Consider the following 23,735-nt stretch of genomic DNA (forward strand, 5'->3'; position numbering starts at 1 on the left):
AGCATAGAATAGTTCAGATTACCGGTATTCTGAACAATAAAAATTTGCCAAACTATTTGCAATGTTCATTTGTGAAGCTTACATCTTAGTGATTTCTGAGCTGCACCTTGCATGCAGTGTAAAAATATATTCTTTTTCATTTTGAATTAATCCTGGAGCTTTCTAACTTGGATAATTGAAAACCCTTATTTGAACTTCGTTGCATTACATTTTGTAATACATGAAATAATTACCAAGATAATGCCTCAACAGCGCCCAAATGAGAAGAATTAATAGCTCTCACTGTTATTTGAATACTCTTAAGCAAAACACCACTCTATCATGTTTTATAAAGGCTTTAATGCTCATTATGTTAACTCATTAAGGCCTCACCAAATTAAAAAGTTGTTAATCGGATTTGCCGCTCGTATATTTTCAGAACGTTTTTGGCTAATTGTGCTCGCCCCATTGGAAAAAATCAATCCAAAATTTTTTGGTGCACTACTTTTTACGGACGTAAAAGTGTATAAATGCTTATATAATTCCAGTCCTAGATTGTTCTCAGATGGATTTTAATCAAAATAAATACATACTACGCACACATCGTCTGAAATAAATCATAACACTTATATTTAGTTGCATTAAAGTTGTTTCCCCTTGATGCAGTTACGCCATTTTCTTCAAATGTTTACCAAATTACATGCTACAAAAATTGATTTATTTCATTGAAAAGTGGATGGAGAAAAGCATACTAATATATTTGATAACATCAATCTACATTATTTTGGTAAGGGTAAATACTTATTGATGCATGTCACTTATCTTTTTTCTGTTTTTTTTCTGTCCAAATGATCAGCATTTGCATACGAAAGTTGGTGGGGTAAGGAATTTACATTATCACAGCAGTTTCGCCACAAGAGTACACAGCATGTATGCAGCAGGAGTACACAGCATGTACGCCGCAGGACTCGGGCCAGGAGTACACAGCATGTACGCCGCAGGAGTACACAGCATGTACGCCGCAGGAGTACACAGCATGTACGCCGCAGGGGTAGTACACCGCAGGCTCATTTGCATGTGAAAAGTGTATGTGCCGCGTACATGCTGCGTACTATTTCTCGCATACTAAATTCCTCCAGCGTACATCCTGTGTACTATGTAGTCCACAGCATGTACGCAGCAAGTAGTACGCGGCAGAGCTCATTTGCATGTCAAAAGTGTACTACAAACGTACTATCGGTGTATGTGCGGTGTATATCCTGCGTACTATTGATTTCAGTACACATCATGTACGCATCATATACGCTGTATGTACACAGCAAGAGTACGCAGCAGGCCTTTTTCTTCTGTAAGGGATAATATCGCAGTCCGGGTGACACGCCTTCAGGCTTTGAGCTGTGTATTCGCCATCTCTAACTATAATTGCAGAAACAACATGTCATAAAAGCAACCTAATATATTAAACAAGCCTGTATTCAACACTGCCACTTGATCTTTGATAAGCTGATGATAAGTTTTGTGTATTTTACCAGCACCAGGATCATTGTCACTAGAATCTTACGAACGCAATCCACATACTCAGTGTTTCAACACCGCATATATAGGAGACCTGAACATGACTGACATTTCAACGGGTTTGAAATCTGCATACACTACACTATTAAGTGGCTATCAATATTGAGAACCTTTGTCTCAATTACTTGTTTCATTTTCCTCTTGTATTAATAGCCACAGACAACCGCCAAACAGAAGGTATTTTGCAACCTTTTTCTAAATAATCCCTTAAGGGAGGTAATTCATCTGAAGTACAGAATTTTAAAAAATCCACATGAGGTATTTGAAGACGAGTTTCAACTGTTATCTAATTTACATAATTACGTCTTTATGAGCGGTATCATGGAAACAATTTCAAAGTCTTATTTTGTAGCAAAAAAAAACAAAAAAACTTTATAAACAATAACATGGATCTATAATTTAATCATGCCTGAAAATGACCGTCTTTTTGAAAGCCCATGACAGGTGAATGTTTATTGCCAAGGATTTTGAAAACAGGTCGTAGATTTATTTTAGAAAATGCCTATGAAAAACTGCCAATAACAAGCATATATCATCAGTAAAAAAAACTTTTATCATAAACATAAAAGTCAGAAATTGTTACTTAAAAAAACGCTAGCTTTATGTTTTTTCGTTGTCACATGTTTTCGCAACCCCAATTTTCGGAACATTTCCTTCATTTTAATATTGAAATATTTACCAATGTAAATATATCTGAAGATCATTATTTTATAAAACATTGGGAAACACTCGAAACATTTAAACCGTAAATAATTATAATGGGGGCCCCGACAATGGTATTACATCGCGTATTGAAATGTAAAAATTGACTGTCCAAATCACAGAACTGACACGTGTCAAACGGTATAAAATGACACTTTTCAAAAGGAATACACGACAGAAAGTGTCTTATTATTATAGCAGTCGGATAAACATTGTTAATATTGTGTAAAAGGTGTAACATGTCGGTAAAATTAAATTTTCAAGCCAAGTAAATGACATACTACCATTCCTCTAGATAACCAGTGCCATCTTGCGCATAATGTCGTCTGCCTTAAATTATTTTTGCATTGTTTACTTTGAGTGTTTTTAGGCTGAAAAGCATCGTACTTAAACATAGATAACTGATCAAAATACAGCCTTGGTTGGACATAAATCGAGTTAAGTTCAAAGTTTTATGTAAATTGCAAAGTATTTTGTAGAGTTCATTTCTCGCGTGAAAAAATCACGTGCATCAGCTTTCGTGTTTGCAACCATTTGGTGCAAATTATATTTTGTAAGCTTGAAATAAAATTAATGCAATCATAAACCGTCAATCCACTGTGTATTTGACACCTTTGAAGTAGTGACACGTGTCAGAAAATTAAAAGAAGCAAACGCACTTAAGCATGACGTAATTATCAAGTAAATTGTTGCGATGCGGCTGGTATAATAGCACAGCAGTTTCGTTTGATCTTAAAGTCAAAATAACGTGCTATCGTGGTCATGCGTTAATCAATCTAAGCTGAAAAAAACTCGACAGTTAAAATTTACGGTCGGTCGGGCCAGAAACACAGCTATTTCTTTTTAGGCCTTAACATGTCTCCAATCCAAGTGAGAGATCATAAAAAAATATAATTAATTACAAAAAACTGTATTATAATGGCAACCTTGTTGACAACTATAAATAATTTATCCCCGGCAATTACCATATACCTTGTACAGTCAGGGGTGTAACTGTTTCAAGTTATTACAGTTTATAACCCATTTGAGTTATTGCTTATACTTTCATAACTTGTTTCAGTTATCATAAAATATTACAAAGCCCTCCTGTGCCAATTCCTCATTTTGAATGAGACTAATGCAATTATTTCCTGAATCCTTGAACTTTTATCTTTCCAGCTATGCAGTAAGATCTTTTAAGCAAGGCTGATAAAGTTTTACGCAAAAGTTTTAAAGCTATAAAACTTTTAACATCCCATTACGCTTATCAAGTCATGATCAGACTAAAAGAGAATTTGATTAACCACAGTTTGCTACTAAGTTCACTTTAAAGGTCACTTTGAGAGAACAGCAAAAAGACTTTTTTTGAATAACTGACTGGAGTTATTATATTTTATAACTAATACAGGTTGTAAAATGCTTGAAAAAGTAACTGAAGTAGGTTAAATAACTTAAAACAGTTACACCCTTGACTGTTGTAACACAGTATATATTAGTACGTATATTAATAGTCCAAATAATTGTACTCTAGAGTTGAATATCGTTATATATTTCTGACTTGTAGATATCCGCCTCCGAGGTAGTTCAATGACATTAAACTTGCACAGGGCGCCTTTTAATATTTGGACGTTCAACATGTCCCTGTGTCAAGTTTAATCGAATGACAGCCGTTTGCATAGCACAGATTTCGACCTTATTTTATTGAAGTGTAATGTAGGAAAACTCCCAAACACGTGATATATTGGTTTACCGTAACTAAAACTGCACCTCCAATCACTTCCCTGACACATTACACAGATTCTCCTAGCGTAATTTAATGAAATATCATGAACAATACAACACTGAATAAATATATAGAATCAGTTATACATGCTAAGACGAAAAATACGTTTAGTCTACAGGACTCATGCAAGTGGGCGACTTGAGCGGAATAGGCGCTTTGGAACTTCAAACTTCGCTCAAAACTAACCTCAAAGCGAAATGCAAGTCGCCCGATATTCTTTGATCTCTGCATTCGCTAATTACCGCTACCCGGACTGTTGACAATTTGCACGGTGTCAAAATGAGTGTTGAACACACAGAGACACACGCCCGTAGCATAATTTAAGCTCTGCCTACTTCAGGTACTTGCGAGATTTTTACCGAGAAGTGTGTGAAAGCGAATCAAATTATCCGATACACCAGAGTCGATTGTGTTCAACCAATTAGCGCTGCAGTTACATCTTTGACACTTTGCGTTTAATTGTTAACATGTTTGAGTGCAAAAAAACAATGTTTTATAAAGAAATTGCTGATTAACCATGCGATTAATTGGAATATCGACACCATTATTGTTATCTATGGTAAAAGAATGACATGTAATGTATGAACTATGTTAAATGGACTTCCATCGATGAATTGATTTCAATATACAGGGATCATCCTAGGTCAAAATTTTAGGGAGAAGTGACTTCTCCCTCCACAGAATTTAGGGAGAAATCGAGGAATTTAAGGAGAAGAATCGGCATAGTATTCAGTTTCCAGCCTATAATTATATTTCCACTTTCTGTGTGTCTTGCTATAACTTATAAAACAGTAATTATTTAAGGAAATTGATTTTTGCATTATTATTTTCATGAATGTATAAATAACGTATTAACTTAGCTATGAAAAAGTCGCCTTAAAATTTTTATCCGAAATTTACACGTCCGAAACTTTTAAGTTTATCAGGTGCACGATCGAAACGCCGTGAAAATTTTCATTCATGTTTCGATTCTCGTGCTTTAATAATGCCCGATTCTTGCATCAAATTGTTCAGATTTATACATTTATTTGATATATTTATTAATCTTTTCGAAAATAATACCAAACTCCTTTTGCAATAATTTTGTACGGCAGTTCAGACGTCCGCGGAATCGTATTTTTTTTATCCACATGCACTCGTTAAGTTTATCGGCTTTTTACACGCCGATTGAAAATTTTCAAAATGGCGGCGGCTAACAACATTATTGATTAACACTGTGGGATATTAACGATACGATTGGCTGAAGTTTGACAGGCGAATAGGGGGGGTTGACTATGGATTTATCGGTAATTTAATCTAGAATATGCATCAAGTTTTACAACTTTAAGTAAACAGATTACAACACTCAGAAAAACTCGGCGATTCGGATTTTGCCTGGAGGCGATAATTAGGCGAAGTGGCCGACTTTACAGCGACGATATTGCTCAAATCGCCTTGTAGGATGATCCCTGATATATATATATATATATATATATATATATATATATCTATATCTAGTTTACACAGTTTACTTTCAGTTTTATACGAGCGAGATATTGTTCACCGAGGTGGTGACTCGGTGTTAATAATAAATACTTCATACAGATATCATCAAAAATCAACGTGTCAGATTAACAGCATCCGCTTGAATTTTGAAAATGACTTTTTTTCTTCAGAATTTTATAATGAAACAATAACCACTGTATGGGAAATGACCTAGGCCTAACTAAGAAAATGAATAGTCACATCAATGTTTTTTATATAGAAACAAGAAAATTACAGCCACCTTTCATATCACTCATCAGCATTGCGGTTGAGGAAAAGTCTTCCCACTTCTCCCTAAAGTCTCCCCACTTCTCCCTAAATCAGCTGGAGGGAGAAGTGACTTCTCCCAAAAAATTGGACCTAGCTAGACCCCTGGCCTACGGCACTAGTGAAAAATCTGCGGCCATTACTTAACGCATGGGTACCACCGAATACACGTGGACTAGCCTTTCAAACTGCTTTGATATGAAGTAATAATTTCTTGAAATAACTTTTAATTAAATTATTTTAAACATATGCATACTACATAGACAATACGTTAGTAACCAGCCACATTTTTTTTTCAAAGCTGACCGTGAGACTATTTTTTCGTCTAAAATCATTCTTTATAATAAAGAAGATTTGACAGTTTCATGTTGTGTTGTGAAAGTGCATGGATGTAAATTTCACTTTGAGAGTGCGGACAGATCTTCAATATTTTCAGTAAGACAGTATGTTCAATTGGTGTGTAAAATAGGTTTCTTTGTCCGTTGTTGGTATTTAGTTATCCCTTTTCAGTCACTTCCACCGTGAACTTTTAAAACCTTCCAAAAGATATTTTGCGGAACGCTCTAAGAGAAATTTATAATTTTGATAATACGTCAGACTATATGAAATGTCAAAATCGTAAAATATTGAAGTCCGACGTTTATTTATAGAACTACCTCCGAGGCAAACAACATAAAATATCAAAATACAAAATCGGTCTACCTGAGGTCTCATTATTTAGACTAGTATTTTAATTACCAGACCTCTAGACTTGATTCTGGGTCTAAAGATCCGGTTACCAGATCCCTAGTCTAGATAATTGTACTCTAGAGTTGAATATCGTTAATATTTTTTGACTTGTTGATATCTGCCTCCGAGTACAAACCAGAAAAGGAAAAGAATGTGATAGCACTGTCCCCTTCTTTGCGTAAATAACACCCAATGGAATCCGTTGGGCGGGAATTGTGTTATAATAAAGCGACGGATCAAAAAAAGAAATACATACATAGAAAGCCTGTAATTTTTCCTTTCCAATGATGTATATATTATCTAGATTCCTTAAAAAATTTTCAAACTATGGCAGTTAAAAAAATTCAGATGTTTAAATCGCGTGTACTACATATTGGAAAATGGCCGTTACAGGTAAACACAATACTACACGAAGCGTTTTCATTGGTCACGCCTCCGACCGCCATTACATGTCGAAGACGATTGAAACATTAGAGGTTTAAATTTTTTTTCAACAGAAATTCTTGATAAATATGTCCTGTTCTTATGTTTTTATTTACTATTTATGATTTAAAACAACAGGTACAGTACGTCGAAAATGAAAAGTTCCAATGGACACCCATCACCGTGATACCAGACTAGCGTGTTCAAAGAAATTTGACCACCCAGCTGGGTGATTTCACCACAAATCGCGGTGAACAGCGTGTCCGGACACGGTGCTCGCCAAACACGCTGTGTCGCGGTGAAATCGCGGCTAATTGCGGTGTTCATGAAATTGTTTTAAAATATGCTATTTTCATTTCATTTTAACCAAAAATTAAAAGATATATTTATGTGTATGTTAACACAAAATACCATCATATTTTTCAGTTTCAATGTTCATCTGCAAGGTAACTTTGGAAACTTTTCGTATTTTGCAGGTACAGCACTTGACACGAAGCGTATACGACGAGACAATGCTTAATAAACAATAAAACTTGTAAATTCAATTGTTTTATTTAGAGTTCACTTTTGCAGTTTTGTATGTTTGTTGCGAACTTCTGTTGTTATACGATTACGTTATTTAAAACCCAAACGATTAATTTTCGTTCACAGTTTGGCATGGAGTTTGATAATTATTTAAGAAGTAAGTTACCAGTTAAAATTAATAGTTTTTGAATAACTTGTTAATTTGTAACGAATTTATTTGCTTTTGTAAATATCAAGAAAGAATTTGAAATTTAATTTTAATACAATATAGAATATCGGCATTAAAGTTTTCGCTCAGGAAAGTAAACAGTGGTATTCACTTAAAGAAAACAAAGTAATTATCCATTTAAACATTTAGATGCATGTCTACATGTCTGAAACAACAAATTAATCGAAATATATCACATGACATTTCAAATTTCCAGAAACTATTAATGTGTAACATACAGCTGTTAAAAATTATGTTTTATCTTCACTTTTTTTTCAGGGCAAGATTACGAAAAATAGTGCTGAGTAAGAGCCTTGGAAGCAACAACTTACAATTCATTTATTTTTATTTTTTTTTGTAAACATAATTTTATTAGCATTAAATGTCATATATGTTTATAGCCTCATATAAAACAAAAACCTGTGTATCGATAATGCTTACAGAAATCATTTTGTGTTTATTATATAATTCATATTATGTATTCACTACTAACAAAAATTGTTTATTCTCCATTCTGAATTATTTTCGGCAAGATTAAGATACTTTCATATTCGTAATATTTGCATATTCGTAATAACGTATATGATCTTTTTCATAAAATTTTGTCTGTGTAATAGACTAAAGGGAACAGAAACAAAATATGGAATAGAATTATACTGTTTAGTTTTAACAACTGCACGTGTATTTGTCACGTTATGTGTGTGATTATTACATGATGACTTATAGAATATGTCTGTCTGTCTGTATTTTGTGTAAATAATCTTCGATTGTTGGTATCGTTTGTATCTATGTACATGTTATGAATAAGAAATAAAATCAAATGGAAGCATTATATGAGAACGCAACATAGCAAAATATTTTTTCTTTCTAGTATAAATCATTCTTGGCTTTATTTGTTTGAACTGTTTGTGCTTCCTAATAAATATTATATTCCGTTAAATTTCATATAGAAACAAGAGCTGTCGGAGGACAGCAACGCTCGACTATTCAACAGCCTTGTCAATTGAATGAATACAAAAGTTGAAAAAGGGGCATAATTTTGTAAAATGCAAAGTAGAGGTATTGAACCTCTGTACTGCATGTCATATCATGACAGTGAACAAGTGTGTGAAGTTTCAATCCTTTCCAATTTGTGGATACTGAGATACCAGCTTACATACAAAAACTTCACAAAAAACTGCTAAGTCAAAGGGGCATAATTTTGTAAAAATGCCAAGTAGAGTTATGGGACCTTCACAGTGCATGTTAGATCATGACAGTGAACAAGTGTGTGAAGTTTCAATCCATTCTAATTAGTGGATACTGAGATATCAGATTACATACAAAAATTTAACCAAAAACTGCTAAGTCGAAAAAGGGGCATAATTTTGAAAAAAAAGAGAGTAGAGTTATGGGACTTGCTTAGTGCATGTCAGATCATGATAGTGAACAAGTATGTGAAGTTTCAATCCATTCCCATTAGTAAGTACTGAGATACCAGCTTACATACAAAACCTTAACCAAAAATTTCTAAGTCGAAAAAGGGGCATAATTTTGTAAAAAAGCAAAATAGAGTTATGGAACCTGTGCAATGTAGATCAGTTCATCACAGTGAATAAGTGTGTGAAGTTTCAATCCATTCCCACAAGTGGTTACTGAGTTACCAGCTTACATACAAAACCTTAACCAAAAATTTCTAAGTCGAAAAAGGGGCATAATTTTGTAAAAAAGCAAAATAGAGTTATGGAACCTGTGCAATGTAAGTCAGTTTGTCACAGTGAATAAGTGTGTGAAGTTTCAATCCATTCCCACAAGTGGTTACTGAGATACCAGCTTACATACAAAACCTTAACCAAAATCGGGACGCGGACGCGGACGCGGACGCCGACGCGGACGCCGACGCATGGGCGAGTGCAATAGCTCACTATTCTATGAATAGTCGAGCTAAAAAAGGGAATTAATAAAAGATATAGAAGCCCGATTTTCGTTTTCTGCTTCTTCCCTCCTCTGGTGTTGTGCTGTAATTTTCACTCTTGTTGAAAGTTTCTACCAGTACCCATAAGTATAGATAACAACTACTTTACGCTTTCACTATTTATTATAAACCATATTGAAATGATACATATGAGCCGTTCTCCAGCAAAACCGGGCTTAATGACATTTTTTTCGATTTTTAGGTTTTGACATTTTCCAATTTATCAAGCTTTAACAAGTATGACTGTGAAAACCGTTTTATTCTATGTAAATAAGTTTTTTATTTATAGAGTTTTAAAGTTACATGGTGCTATGCTCAGGAACGTCAAAAATGCGCTGTTATGACGTCGTGATAACGTCGTAAAGAGCTTTATAAAATGTGTTTCGGTGTCAGTTATAATTACTATTCAACATTATTCTGCAGGCTATAACTATAGGAGAAAACATTTCTTCTGTCAAAATAAACGTCTTATTCAGTATAAGATACATATATGGTAATTCGTCTTTCGTTTTGATATACATGTAGATCTAGTGATCATTGCGATTTTAAAGTAACTAACCCACAGTTTTCCAAGATTTTTTCAACATATTCATTTTCACCAAGTTTGAAATAAAATGAATATGTAACATTGAAAAAATGATAAAGTTGGTGAAAAGAAGAAGTAAATATTCGTAAAAACACAAAAATAATGTATTTGTTTACATTATTTGAAAAGCGTTGCAACGGTTTACTACTGTTTTCACAATATATTTTGTCATTCATAAGGACATCTTTGACAAACTCATATCTCAATTAGTTTGTGCCACTAACAACTTTCAGAATAAACACATACTGATTTTTGAAAGAAAAATATTTTCGTCAAAAATGTGTGGGTTAGTCCCTTTCAAAACATGGGAGTAAAACTTAATTGTATATAAAATTCTTGAGTCTCATCGATTTTGCCCTTTCAAGAAACAATGTCTGTCTAGTTTCACATTTATTTAACATTATATTTAAACATATTGTTATAATAACAACGTAAATATAACAGCAAAAATTAAATAATTACTAATTACTAATCGTTTTAGTCAAGACGTACCAGTACATATGAGCCCCGACACGAGAAAATGTGTCTTCGGGAATCTTCGTGAATTTCCGGAAAGTGTTTATTTAGGCTGTCCTGAGCATTAATACACCTGAAAATTGCATCTTCAGGTAGAATAAGCCTTCTTTGACGTAACAACGAACAGTGTGGGCCCTGATCGTACTGCGCGGATGCGCATGTTGATCCGGGTCCACGCTGGTCGCAAAGCCTCGAAGATTCCCGAAGGCACATTTTTCCGTGACGCGGCTCATATACATTCCAATTCAAGTGTCTACAAATGTCAAACAATTACTGATCACTAGGCGCTGGGCACGTGCTATCCTGGTGCACTGGGCGTACATAAGGTCTGACGGCCTTATAAAGGTAATCCTGGCGTTCTCGTGTAAGTCCATGGGCAGGGATAACTGTTGGTAAGTCGTCTGCTGGAAATACACGATCCTGAGACCGCAGCACGTTTACAGTCGTTTCATCTGTGTCTCTGTTCTCTTTCACAGTTACTACACCAGGTTTGTCAGAAGACATCTTGAAGTACTGGTACTTCCTGCATGAAGAAGAAAATGAAGTATTCATCGAAAACAAATAATGATTTGCTTTTTATATGTATACAGCTTTGCAATAAATTACTTATTCTGTAACGCACTCTTGTGCAACGTGATTACCATTACCTAGCATTTTTGGACAAAATCACTAAATATTATTATTTTTTTTGCAAAATAAGCATTTCGTTGATACAGCTTGCTTCTATGGACACAAGTGGCTTTGTAAAATATCCTAGCTACCTTATCCCACGCATTGGTTTAATAACAGGTCCCAAGAACGATTTCCAGTCACGCCATTGCCAAGCAGGATATCGAACAGCTTCATTTGTAGCAGACGACATATCAACAACGTGTTGCAACTGAACAAGGGAATCACAATCGGTGCGCCGGTAAAGCTTCTTTAAAGAAGCAAATCCACTGTCAACAAGGCAGCGTGCATGGCCAGGAATCTGCATATGGTATTCGATCTCCTGGTGTCTTCCTGTCATGACACGCCACATGAAATATCCAATCACATACTGATTCTTGTTCTGACCTGGAAATAACAAAGCAAAGAAAACTTCAGTGCATGGAAATAAGTTTTTATTTGCATTAATGCACGTTTGCTTAAGGCTTCAACGGTTGAACAGAATGTTATTTTTAGTAGTGCAAATCATTAATTATTAATGAAAGTCAATTTGATATGTTCAAAACTTAAATTGCAACATCAGTTACTGTGAATACGGTGGCACAGAGGTGACATAGATGTTTTTTTTATATTAATACGTGTGCACGTAATAACTAATACGTGCGCAGGTACTAGTACAAAAAACATCATCGCACATACTATTAAAAAACATCTTCGTACGTATAAAGTAATACATCTTTGTACGTATAAAGTAATACGTGAGCACGTACTAGTACAAAACACATCATCGTACATACTATAAAAAACATCTTCGTACATATAAAGTAATACGTGCGCACGTACTAGTACAAGAAAATCATCACACATACTATAAAAACATCTTCGTACGTATAAAGTAATACGTGCGCACGTACTAGTATAAAAAACATTGTCGTACGTATGAAGTAATACGTGCGCACGTAAAAGGTTTTACGTGCGCACGTATTAGTTTATGCGTACGACAATGTTTTTTATAAACTAGTAACTGTGCACGTAAAACATTTTACGTGCGCACGTATTACTTCATAGTTCATACGTACGAAGATGTTTTTTTATAGTATGTGCGATGATGCTTTTTGTACTAGTACGTGCGCATGTATTACTTTATACGTACGTAGATGTTTTTTTATAGTATGTGCGATGATGTTTTTTTTGTACTAGTACGTGCGCACGTATTATTTTATACGTACGAAGATGTTTTTATAGTATGTGCGATGATGTTTTTTGTACTAGTACGAGCGCACGTATTAGTTATTACGTGCGCACGTATTAATATAAAAACATCTATGTCACCTCTGTGCCACCGTACGTGAATAAAGCATTATCAATCTAATTAGTATAGCTTTATAAGACCTAAGTGAATCATTGAAAACTGTAGCTCTACTGTTTATTGAAAAGTGGTTATAAACTTTTTCTTCACATAGATTTAAATGCGTTTATTCCTTTAATATTGTTTTATTATTACCGATATTCGCGTACTGATATGTAAAACAATCTCACCTGGACGATTATCAGCATGTATGGCACACTTTGTTTCCCCAGTACTGTACGAATTCATGGCATAATCTATCATGGATATAACTGCATTCGGCCCATGTGTTGACGTTCCATCTTTCCCAATAGTTTCGTTTTCATCTATTAGAAAGTTCAACTGTTTAGGCATTCCATCGATCCGAAAACCAAAAATCTGCACTTTTCTCAGAGTGAGAAAATACAAGGGGCCCATTTGTCTGGAATGGTGAGGGATACTAACATTCTGGCAAAAGTCAAACGTGTAATGTACGTACTTTTCCAGGTTTACATTTTGGTAGGACTCTTCTGCCATTTTAATGCAGTCATTATAGACTTGCCTCTCTTTTTGTGCATCTATCACATGGTTCTGAAAGTTGCTTGTTGATTGTATCTTTTCCTCCTCCGTAACTGAATCCACAATGGCCTTTCTCATCTTTTCACACGTGGCACACACGTCATCTCGTGGAATAGCAATCCTAATATGTGGCAAACAATGTGTCCATATATTACAAAACGTGGAATACTTCACAGAATGACAGGGTGGTTCTAACTGCGCGCACATGTTCACATATTTTTCATGTAAATTCATCTTTGTTGTTTCACTTGTGAGATAAATTGGTGCTATATTGTCGCCACCTCGTGGTGCTGCAGGCTGTGGCATACCATAGTCATCTGCATAATTAGATACAAATTGCACCAATCTTTTAATGTCCTCAAAAACGAGTGATTTTGCCGTTTTCCTTCCAGTATTTCCGTGTATCCTTGGAGCAACACCATTCTTATTCACATGTGTCATAATGTTCTGTAGACTGTGTTTTCCAATGTCAAAAACAAGCATAAAAGTCTTTCTACACACAAACTTACCTTGGAATTTGAAGTCATGTCTAAATCTAACACGTTTCCTCCCTTTCTTTGTGTTTTCTTTGTCTCTGCTATCAGCCAATGTTGCCATTATGTACATTTCCTTATCTTGTTTTTCCATTTCTCTAATATTTAGAATGTGTCCGTGCAACTCATCTATTTCAAAACAGGCATGACAGTTTCTTTGGCAACCACAACCAACTGACTTAAATTGTCTTACCCTAATCAAATCCGGGTCAGCTTGAGCCAACGATGGCGATGTCCTATTTTCATCGTTCTCGTTGCTAGATTCCTCACTTTCATCCGAATGGCTAGCTGGTAAACTATCCAGATACTGCCTTACTCTTTGGTCAACATCTGCTACACGGCCCAACTCAATATGTTCATCGAAATCACTTTCCTCTTCATCACTGTAATCACTCATCTGTGAGACACATGGGGTAGCACTCGGGGTCCGCCCAAAATGTTCGGAAAACAAACTCTCCAGCTCCTGAAAAATGATTGAATATATTTCAATGTGTTTTATTTCTTCGGACAAAAGTGATAATTTGGTGCAATAAGCAAGGAATTGTAAATCAATCTAGTCGCAATCTTTATTTCTCTTCTACTGTATCGTTCAAGAATTTGATGCAAGATTTATAATTCACCATAATACTGTTTTCCTATATAGAGAGTTATAGTGCTTATAGAGAAATGTAATTTCGGATGCTAAAAGAATGACTTCAATTTAGATTCTAAATGACGAGCCAATCTATATCCAAAAATGGTAAATTATTTAAATTCATTCATTGAGTTTTTTTTTAAAGTTCTCGTTCTAGAAAGACATTTTTTCGAATAATAGAAATATCGTAATTTTATTGAGTAAAAAAAAAAAGAATTAAAAAAAAATCCTCTTTCAGGTTTTGAACCCACGCCTGTCTGACTACCAAAAGAAACACTATAAGTACAAGCGCCTTAGACCGCTCGTCCACTGACTCAATAAATGCAATAAAATTGATTTTTATTGTATATAACCATAATATATCGTAAGGCAGCTACGGCCCGCTTAAAATTTTGCTTTTTACATTTTTTTTTAAATTTTTTGTATGTTTGCCGTGTCAATTGATCTCAACAACATATAAGCTGGTGTCTTTGTATGAAAAATAAATCTCTCAGATTGCATCGAGCGTTTAACGAAAACTTGACGATGCTAGCTAAAAATATTCAGCTCAGAGATGTTTATATGCTGTTATGGATCTCTGCTAATGGACGCGACCATCAGAAAATAAAAATAGCGTCAGTTAAGTTATGGTAGCCAGAACTATGACGATGCAATTTATATAGTGGGTGGGGACACGGGGAATCGTAGAAATCTGATGTAGATCGAGATGCTTTACGCTAAATCATGAGAAAAAAATCTAAATAGATATATCTAGCGAGACAAAATTATATTTTCTTCCTTTCTTAGGTCTTCATCTTTGAACTTTTGTCGGGTTTTCTGATACCGACTTTCTGAGGTCACCTCTGTCTCAGAAGTAAACAAATGTAAACACATTTCTAAAATGCACAAAGCAATGCACAAATCATTATTAGTGAACTATTGGTTTAGAAGTCTCTTACCTCTAACTCCTCATCCATATTTAATTATCAATAACTAGATCTATCCAAAAACAAGAAAACAATCGATTTAATTACACACGTGTTGTTTGTTGATGACGCACTGTGCTGATGACGTCAACCTTTAAACTGGAATTTCCAAATAACGTCACGAACGTCAATAAGCCCGGTTTTGCTGGAGAACGGTCCATATTTATTAGTGGCTTTAAAACATCCTGTAATGAACAGTCCCGCACGACGGCCAAAAATCTAGTCGTATGTGATTATCCTTAACTCTTGTAGTCCAAGCAAGACTGTCTAGCTGAACGTGCCTCACGTATGACTAGCTTTAGGACAGTGCGGGACCGTATTACTAGCCACAACCGCGTCTTGCTCCGAAACTTCACTTCTGTTTTTTTTTCTATTTTTTATATACTAGTAGTTAGTGTGAAATATAAAACAATTGCTTCATAACTTTTGATTTATCCCTTGTTTCATTGTAAATTTTACGATAATAAATCATTGCAAATTGAAAATAAATGAGACTACAATGTCATGTACAAGTGAAAATGATATTGATTTAAACATCGAACAATTTTCATGACTTGAAGTTAAAATTAACTGTTTGAAACTGCATTTTATAGAAAGAAGTTTTACTCGAAAACTATAAAATTTAAATACTCTTTATTGATGTCGACAATTATCTAATTAGCACTTGTTATACCAACATGAACTTATTAATCATAAGTAACCAAATAATTTCGCAACATGTGAAAATGGGCAAACATGCTAAACGAAAGAAAGACTTAGGCAGTTTAATTTCAACAGAGGTGAGTAAAACATTTATTCCAACATGTAATGTTAGTAGTAATTGTTAGTGGACGTTTTAACATTTTTTACTACAACTACATGAACTATGAACATAAACAAAGGAAACAAAACAGTTTATAATTACATATCTTATAAGCATATAGTGTTTACCTGAAAACAAAACAAAATATAGGAGCAAAAATTATCTTTCTACAATCAAAAACGGGACTAATTGAGACGATCTGAACACGGAGAATCACCGCAATTGCACACCGCGACGCGCCGTGTCCGCCGATCTCTAGGCAGCCGATAACGGACTCGGTGTCCGTTTTGATGTGCTAGCGTGTTCGGGACACCGCAAAAGGACACAGTCAATCGTTTTTTGTCACGGAGGTCGCGGGAAAAATTGACTTTTCATCTTGGACGTACTGTAAGCTGTTAGGGCTAAAAAAAATCGTGACTACTGATAAATCTTAAATTCAATCGACCACAGTTTCCACCACAGTTTTGATTGTTTCTGGTTGAGACCTCTAGGTAGACAACGTAAAATATCAAAATGTAAAATCGGTCTACCCGAGGTCTCATTATTTAGACTACCAGACCCCTAGCCAATTTCTTAAGAAAATTATCGTGTGGATTGATCGCCTCGGAAGTGTCTATCGGCACGACCGTAGTGCCGATTATTCATGGTTCATACAGGACTTGGCAAAAAAAATTCAAGGACTTATCAAGGACTTTTTATGGATTTTCAAGGACTATTTTAATCGCTTTAAATCTTAAATTACAAAACCATTTAGGCTCTTCATAAGGCATTATGACAGAAGAAAAGTTACAGAACAGTTTTATTTTCCATAAGCTACAAAAGCATATCTTAACCTTTATGAGATCTTCAATGGGATTACCTTTTATGAGCTATATTTGCCTGTATACATACTTAGTACATGTTTCTTATAAGTCTTTCAAGCTCTCAAGACTAGTTTTCAATTCATCCTCAAGGGACTTCACTTCTTGTTTTCGCGTGTGATTTCAACGCACTTTCTCCCATAGTTCTGACATCAATGAGTTTATCACATACACTTATGCTTGTCTGACTTAAACTCCTTTAACCACAATGAATAACAGGGTTCGACACTAACGGTGTCCCGGGGGCCCGAGGATCCCAAATTTTGAGGAGGAACACCAACTTCTAAAAGCTGGGATTCAGGCTGGATACCTATTTTTTTTGTCAATGATATCCAAAAAGTAAAAGATAAATACCTGTTTGAAAAACATTTTAACCCTTTCCCACATCGATACGTTTATCACCATATCTTTCGATTACCAAACAGAAACGTATTGACCCGTGTCTATCGGTTACCCGATAGAAACGTATAATACCGATTAACGGCCGTTTGAACAGAATCGTTTTATCCGGTGTCTCATAATCAATCGCTTTATCGTTCTTTTCCTAAAGAAACAAATTCAACTCAAAATATGGGATTTCGTCATCATTATTTACGTACAAGATCATGTGGTTACTATTTAAAAATATCGAGTACTTTGCAAAGAAAGACACCGGGGTTTTTTCCTACAAGTGCACGACGCTACCAGTACGTCATGGAAAATTACTGAGAAAACTGCTTGCAACTGGCCGGTTCGCGCCGCGGGACTTTCCTCGTTCTAAAAATAACAACCTAAGTATTTTTAAAAGTGTTAGGTCATGAAGGTCACGCATGATACATGCAGATTTTCCCTGAACAACAATTTGTGTTCACGATAGCTTGGAATTTATGGCCTTACATAACGGGAAGTGTTAATCAAAACAGAAGGACCGCGGCTTCCAAATATTTTATGACACCCCAAGAGTTAATTGCAGCGGAAGTCACCCGTGATGTACCGACATTTGATCATCAAATATTACGTAATATTATCTAAAAATATTTTAATTTTTAGCACAAGAATACTGTACAGTAGTCGGTTACGAGTCTCGATCTTGGCGATCTTTTTGCACTTTCAGAAATTTTACAATCCGTTATTTTTGTAGTGTAGTGTTATTCAGTTTGATGGTTGTTTTTTTTACATAAATACTTACCGATTCCGATTAGGAAGATAAGTCTATTAACTACAAATCAAGCTTTCAAACATCAAAATGAAATTGTATATGAATTTCAATGTGAAAGTAATCCAAAACAGAATTTTATGCCTAAAAATATAATTCCCTTACTTTAACACTTTATATCTTCAAACCTCAAAGAGAAACTACAATAAATTTTGTATCAGCGGAAATATAAATGCCAGGTAATATTAAGATTTTATATTTTAAAATATATGAAGAGAAGTCAAAAATTTCAAGAATTTTTTTTTTTATATTATAATTTTTAGTGGTTGTCACAATAGACTTGACAATGATTATATCTATAAGATACAAGTGTCTCCAATGTCAAGACCTTGTCTTGACATTGGCAAACATGTAAAATGATATCAGTTTGGATACATTCTTCTGTAGTAGTTAAGGTGTCAGCCACTCAATACAGAGGTTGCGGGTTTGAATCCCACTGGGGTACGACCGTAACTTCTCATAAGACATCTGTTGTGATTGTTTTTATATATCATATTATGAGGGATCCCAAAGCCTGAGGAGGACCCCCAGATTTAAAAAGTAGAGATTCCTTTGGGAACCTTGTTCAAATAAGTTAGTGTCTAACCCTGAATAATCATCCTGTGTAAGCCATTTATTGGCGAAACTACATTTATTTTTTGGGTCACTCTTTGTTGTTGTTGATAAGTCACGCTACAATGACCTTGCGCATAATATTTTAACGTTGTGAAAATCGCTATTCCATATCTAACTTCCGTACCAAAACGGTGTTCAACTAGCGTTCCCTCCGTGGGTGTGCATGTATTTTTATTTTACACCGTTTTTTCACTCGTTTTGACTTATTTATTATTTATTTTTTGTATTTTTCCCCTACAATACGACCCTTACAGAAGAAAAAGGCCTGCTGCGTACTCTTGCTGTGTACATACAGCGTATATGATGCGTACATGATGTGTACTGAAATCAATAGTACGCAGGATATACACCGCACATACACCGATAGTACGTTTGTAGTACACTTTTGACATGCAAATGAGCTCTGCCGCGTACTACTTGCTGCGTACATGCTGTGGACTACATAGTACACAGGATGTACGCTGGAGGAATTTAGTATGCGAGAAATAGTACGCAGCATGTACGCGGCACATACACTTTTCACATGCAAATGAGCCTGCGGTGTACTACCCCTGCGGCGTACATGCTGTGTACTCCTGCGGCGTACATGCTGTGTACTCCTGCGGCGTACATGCTGTGTACTCCTGGCCCGAGTCCTGCGGCGTACATGCTGTGTACTCCTGCTGCATACATGCTGTGTACTCTTGTGGCGAAACTGCTGTGATAATGTAAATTCCTTACCCCACCAACTTTCGTATGCAAATGCTGATCATTTGGACAGAAAAAAACAGAAAAAAGATAAGTGACATGCATCAATAAGTATTTACCCTTACCAAAATAATGTAGATTGATGTTATCAAATATATTAGTATGCTTTTCTCCATCCACTTTTCAATGAAATAAATCAATTTTTGTAGCATGTAATTTGGTAAACATTTGAAGAAAATGGCGTAACTGCATCAAGGGGAAACAACTTTAATGCAACTAAATATAAGTGTTATGATTTATTTCAGACGATGTGTGCGTAGTATGTATTTATTTTGATTAAAATCCATCTGAGAACAATCTAGGACTGGAATTATATAAGCATTTATACACTTTTACGTCCGTAAAAAGTAGTGCACCAAAAAATTTTGGATTGATTTTTTCCAATGGGGCGAGCGCAATTAGCCAAAAACGTTCTGAAAATATACGAGCGGCAAATCCGATTAACAACTTTTTAATTTGGTGAGGCCTTAATGAGTTAACATAATGAGCATTAAAGCCTTTATAAAACATGATAGAGTGGTGTTTTGCTTAAGAGTATTCAAATAACAGTGAGAGCTATTAATTCTTCTCATTTGGGCGCTGTTGAGGCATTATCTTGGTAATTATTTCATGTATTACAAAATGTAATGCAACGAAGTTCAAATAAGGGTTTTCAATTATCCAAGTTAGAAAGCTCCAGGATTAATTCAAAATGAAAAAGAATATATTTTTACACTGCATGCAAGGTGCAGCTCAGAAATCACTAAGATGTAAGCTTCACAAATGAACATTGCAAATAGTTTGGCAAATTTTTATTGTTCAGAATACCGGTAATCTGAACTATTCTATGCTATTAAGATAAAGATTACTCGGAAATCAAGTTCTTCCTTCCAAAAAAAAAAAAAAAAATGTACAAATCCTTCCTGCATGAAGTCCCTCCCGCGTATATGAAGTTTACTTCAGACTTTAACTTATAAAAAAAAAACTAAGTATAAATGCCAAAAGAAATTATACAAGTCTTTCCCGCGTATATGAAGTGTACTGCACAAATTTCAAAGTATCTGCGGTGTACATGCAGTGTACTATTTTCTTGTACAAGTCCCTCCTGCGTACATGCAGTGTACTCCTTAAATTTTCAGAGTCTGTGCTGCGTACTTGAAGTGTACTAGTGACCTCCTGCGTATATGCTGTGTACTCGCCGAAATAGTACGCGGCATGTACGCGGCATGCGGTGTATGTAAAATGTACTCCTCTGGCATACTACTGTGTTCGCGGCATATACACAGCAAATACGCAGCATGTACGCCACAGAGGCTTGCTTCTGTAAGGGGATTGCTCTCCCGTTTTTAGCAAAATTTAAGGACTTTTCTACCTTTTTTTTCAAAATTCAAGTACTTTTTTAGGGGATTTTTGGAAGGAAAAAATCAAGGACTTTTCAAGGACTTAGGATCAAATTCAAGGACTTTCAAGGACCTGTGCGTACCATGTTATTTTTCTTATTCACACAACGGTCGTGCCGATTAGTATTCTTATCCGCACGACGGGTGTTTCGGTAGCGTTTCTATTTTTGGCGTAAGGTATATCTTAGTTAAAAATACTAGCTGTTATAGCATCATGATTAATTCATCAATTGCAAATAAGTCAAAAGAATGCAAAGAACACATATTCTTACATAATTAATAACAGTTAGTTAACATACGAGTGACTGCGCATGCGCGAGTGTTTAGTAGCGAGATGAAATTGTGGATGAAATTATTTAAATATTGCAGGAAACTGGTGTTACTGAAGAATATTTTTAGTGTCATAAGTTGCAGAAAAGTTTATTTGTTAACTTGGCTAAGTATCACCCTTCAAGTCTCCGTATTTTAGTCAATTTTTATGAAAAATTATTGACCATGTGACAAAATGGCTGGCAAGGGAGGTAAATCTACTAGAAACAGTGGGAAACAGGCTGCCCAGAGTTTTTGCAATGATTGTTGCAAGGAAGTTGAACAAGATGATAGAGCTTTAATGTGTAGTGTGTGTGATAATTGGTTTCACATTAAATGTCAAAGAGTTCCACTTTCAGACTATGAATTTCTCAAGAGGTCAGATGAAAGTATCCAATGGTATTGTAAGTCTTGCAAAGGTGCATCTCAAAAAATGGTTAAAATGATAACTTTGTTGCACAAAAGACAAGATGAATTTGAGGTACAACTAAAGTCGTTATCCAAAAATGTTACAGAATGTAAAAAGGCGTTGGACACCCAGAGTAAATCAATTGAAAGTGTTGCTGAAAATGTAACTGAGATTCATTCGAAATTACCAGCTATGATTTCTAATCAAGTGAAAGAATTATTAGATGATAGGTATAAAGAAAGTCTGAGAGAGAAGAATATAATGATCTTTAATATGCCTAAGGAAGGGTCTGTTGAGGCTGACATAGATCTGTTTACAACAGTTTGCAAAGATGAACTAGGCATTATTGATATTGAAATATCAAAGAGTGTCAGGTTAGGGATCTTTGACCCGCATTTTAAGAAAATTAGGCCTCTTAAGATGACTATTGATAGCAGAGAACTCCGTAGTAAGATATTTGAGCCGTGCCATGAGAAAACCAACATAGTGGCTTTGCGACCAGCATGGATCCAGACCAGCCTGCGCATCCGCGCAGTCTGGTCAGGCTCCATGCTGTTCGCTTTTAAAGCCTATTGGGATTGGAGAAACTGTTAGCGAACAGCATGGATCCTGACCAGACTGCGCGGATGCTCTGTATACAAAAATAGGCATTGGAAGGGATCTTACCAGAAAACAGAGGGAAGCAAATAAAGAGTTGAGATTGGAATTGAAGGAATATAAGAAAAGGGAACCAAATAAAAACTGGGGTATAAGGCGAGATAAGATTGTTGAACTTCCAAGAGCTCACCTGATGGGGCCCACAGGTCCGGGGGACGTGGGCGAGTAAGAACTGTCAATAATAATCAGACTCATGTAAATACGTTAACAGTTAATTCAGTCGATGTTAATTCATTAAACAGTTCAGATGTTGTTTCTTTGTTACACAATTCGTTTACGTTAATTAAAGAATCTGAAGGTACAGATTGCTTGAACTTGAAAAATGGTTTGAAATTGTGTTTTACAAATATTGATACGCTGTCTAATAAAGTTGCAGAGCTTGAGGCATTTTTAGATTCTGAAAAACCAGACATTTTAGGTATGTGTGAAGTTTTTTCTAAGACATCAGATGATAAATTAAGTATAAAAGATCTGAAGTTTCCTGATTTTGATGTGTTTTACCCTACAACAGATGGACAAAGAGGTGTTATGCTTCTAATTAGGAAATTTTTAAAGGCTTCAAAAGTTACAGTGTTAGAGAACATTCGTTTTGATGAAAATGTTTGGTGTGAAATACAGTTACTCGGAAATGATAGGCTATTACTCGGTATGATTTATAGGAATCCTTTGTCCTCCCATGAAAACAATTTGAGATTGTTAGAACTTGTTAAAAGATCTTGTAAACTGAAATATTCACATTATGCTATTATGGGTGACTTTAACTTTAAGCATATTGACTGGTCAAAATCTGAATGTCACTACTCTGATAGTGCTGATGGTCATAGGTTTTACGACTGTGTGTTAGATACTTTTCTGTTTCAACATGTGAGGAATGATACACGTTTTAGGGATGGTCAGACTCCGAGCTGTTTGGATCTATTATTTACAAATGAGGAATCTATGATACAAGATGAAATTATGATAAATCCTCCATTAGGTAAAAGTGACCATTCTGTAATATGCTGTTCTCTGAATCTGAGCATTAGTGATACTGATGAGGTGCCAGAAAGGCGACAATATTTTAAGGGCGATTATGATGGTCTTAGGTTAGATCTTTGCTAGAAAGACTGGGACATGCTTTTACAGGATAAAGATGTTAATGACATGTGGAACGTATTTAAGTCAACTCTTGAGGAAAGTGTATCCAAATTTATACCTACTAAGAAACACAATCCAAAGCAATCAAATACACCATTGTGGATGGACAAGAATGTTAGATTAGCAATTAATAAGAAAAAGAAATTTTGGAAAAAGTATAAGTATTCAAGGTCAAGAGATAATTATGAA

The 23,735-nt window shown here is 35.2% G+C and overlaps 2 protein-coding genes across 3 annotated transcripts in view; both read right to left on the minus strand.

Moving 5' to 3' along the window:
* The window catches only part of LOC123564699 (leucine-rich repeat-containing protein 45-like), a 56,939-nt gene that overhangs the window by 28,728 nt on the left and 4,476 nt on the right, over positions 1-23,735 (minus strand). The window contains exon 1 of one of the 2 annotated variants that reach the window (XM_045358448.2): positions 18,880-18,988. The exons of the other annotated variant lie outside the window; for it this stretch is intronic. The gene's annotated coding sequence lies outside the window, so the exon portion shown is untranslated. Of the gene's footprint in view, positions 1-18,879; positions 18,989-23,735 lie in introns of those variants that run through there. 2 annotated transcript variants of the gene reach the window in all.
* LOC123551630 (uncharacterized) lies at positions 10,612-15,499 on the minus strand. Its single transcript, XM_045340697.2, has 4 exons — positions 15,410-15,499; positions 12,938-14,300; positions 11,512-11,806; positions 10,612-11,273 (listed from the first exon to the last, which is right to left on the minus strand). The coding sequence occupies exons 1-4, from the start codon at positions 15,425-15,427 to the stop codon at positions 11,021-11,023; spliced, it is 1,929 nt and encodes a 642-aa protein (XP_045196632.2). The 5' UTR covers positions 15,428-15,499; the 3' UTR covers positions 10,612-11,020.

Source organism: Mercenaria mercenaria, chromosome 2 (genome assembly GCF_021730395.1).
Source record: "Mercenaria mercenaria strain notata chromosome 2, MADL_Memer_1, whole genome shotgun sequence".
Classification (NCBI taxonomy): Eukaryota; Metazoa; Mollusca; class Bivalvia; order Venerida; family Veneridae; genus Mercenaria; species Mercenaria mercenaria.

Excerpts from the sequence above, each read along its gene's own strand:
- LOC123551630 (XM_045340697.2), bottom strand. Across the intron at positions 11,807-12,937 it reads ACATGCTGATAATCGTCCAG|GTCAGAACAAGAATCAGTAT; the intron begins GTGAGATTGTTT and ends TGTTATTTCCAG. Across the intron at positions 11,274-11,511 it reads AAACCAATGCGTGGGATAAG|GAAGTACCAGTACTTCAAGA; the intron begins GTAGCTAGGATA and ends TTCTTCATGCAG.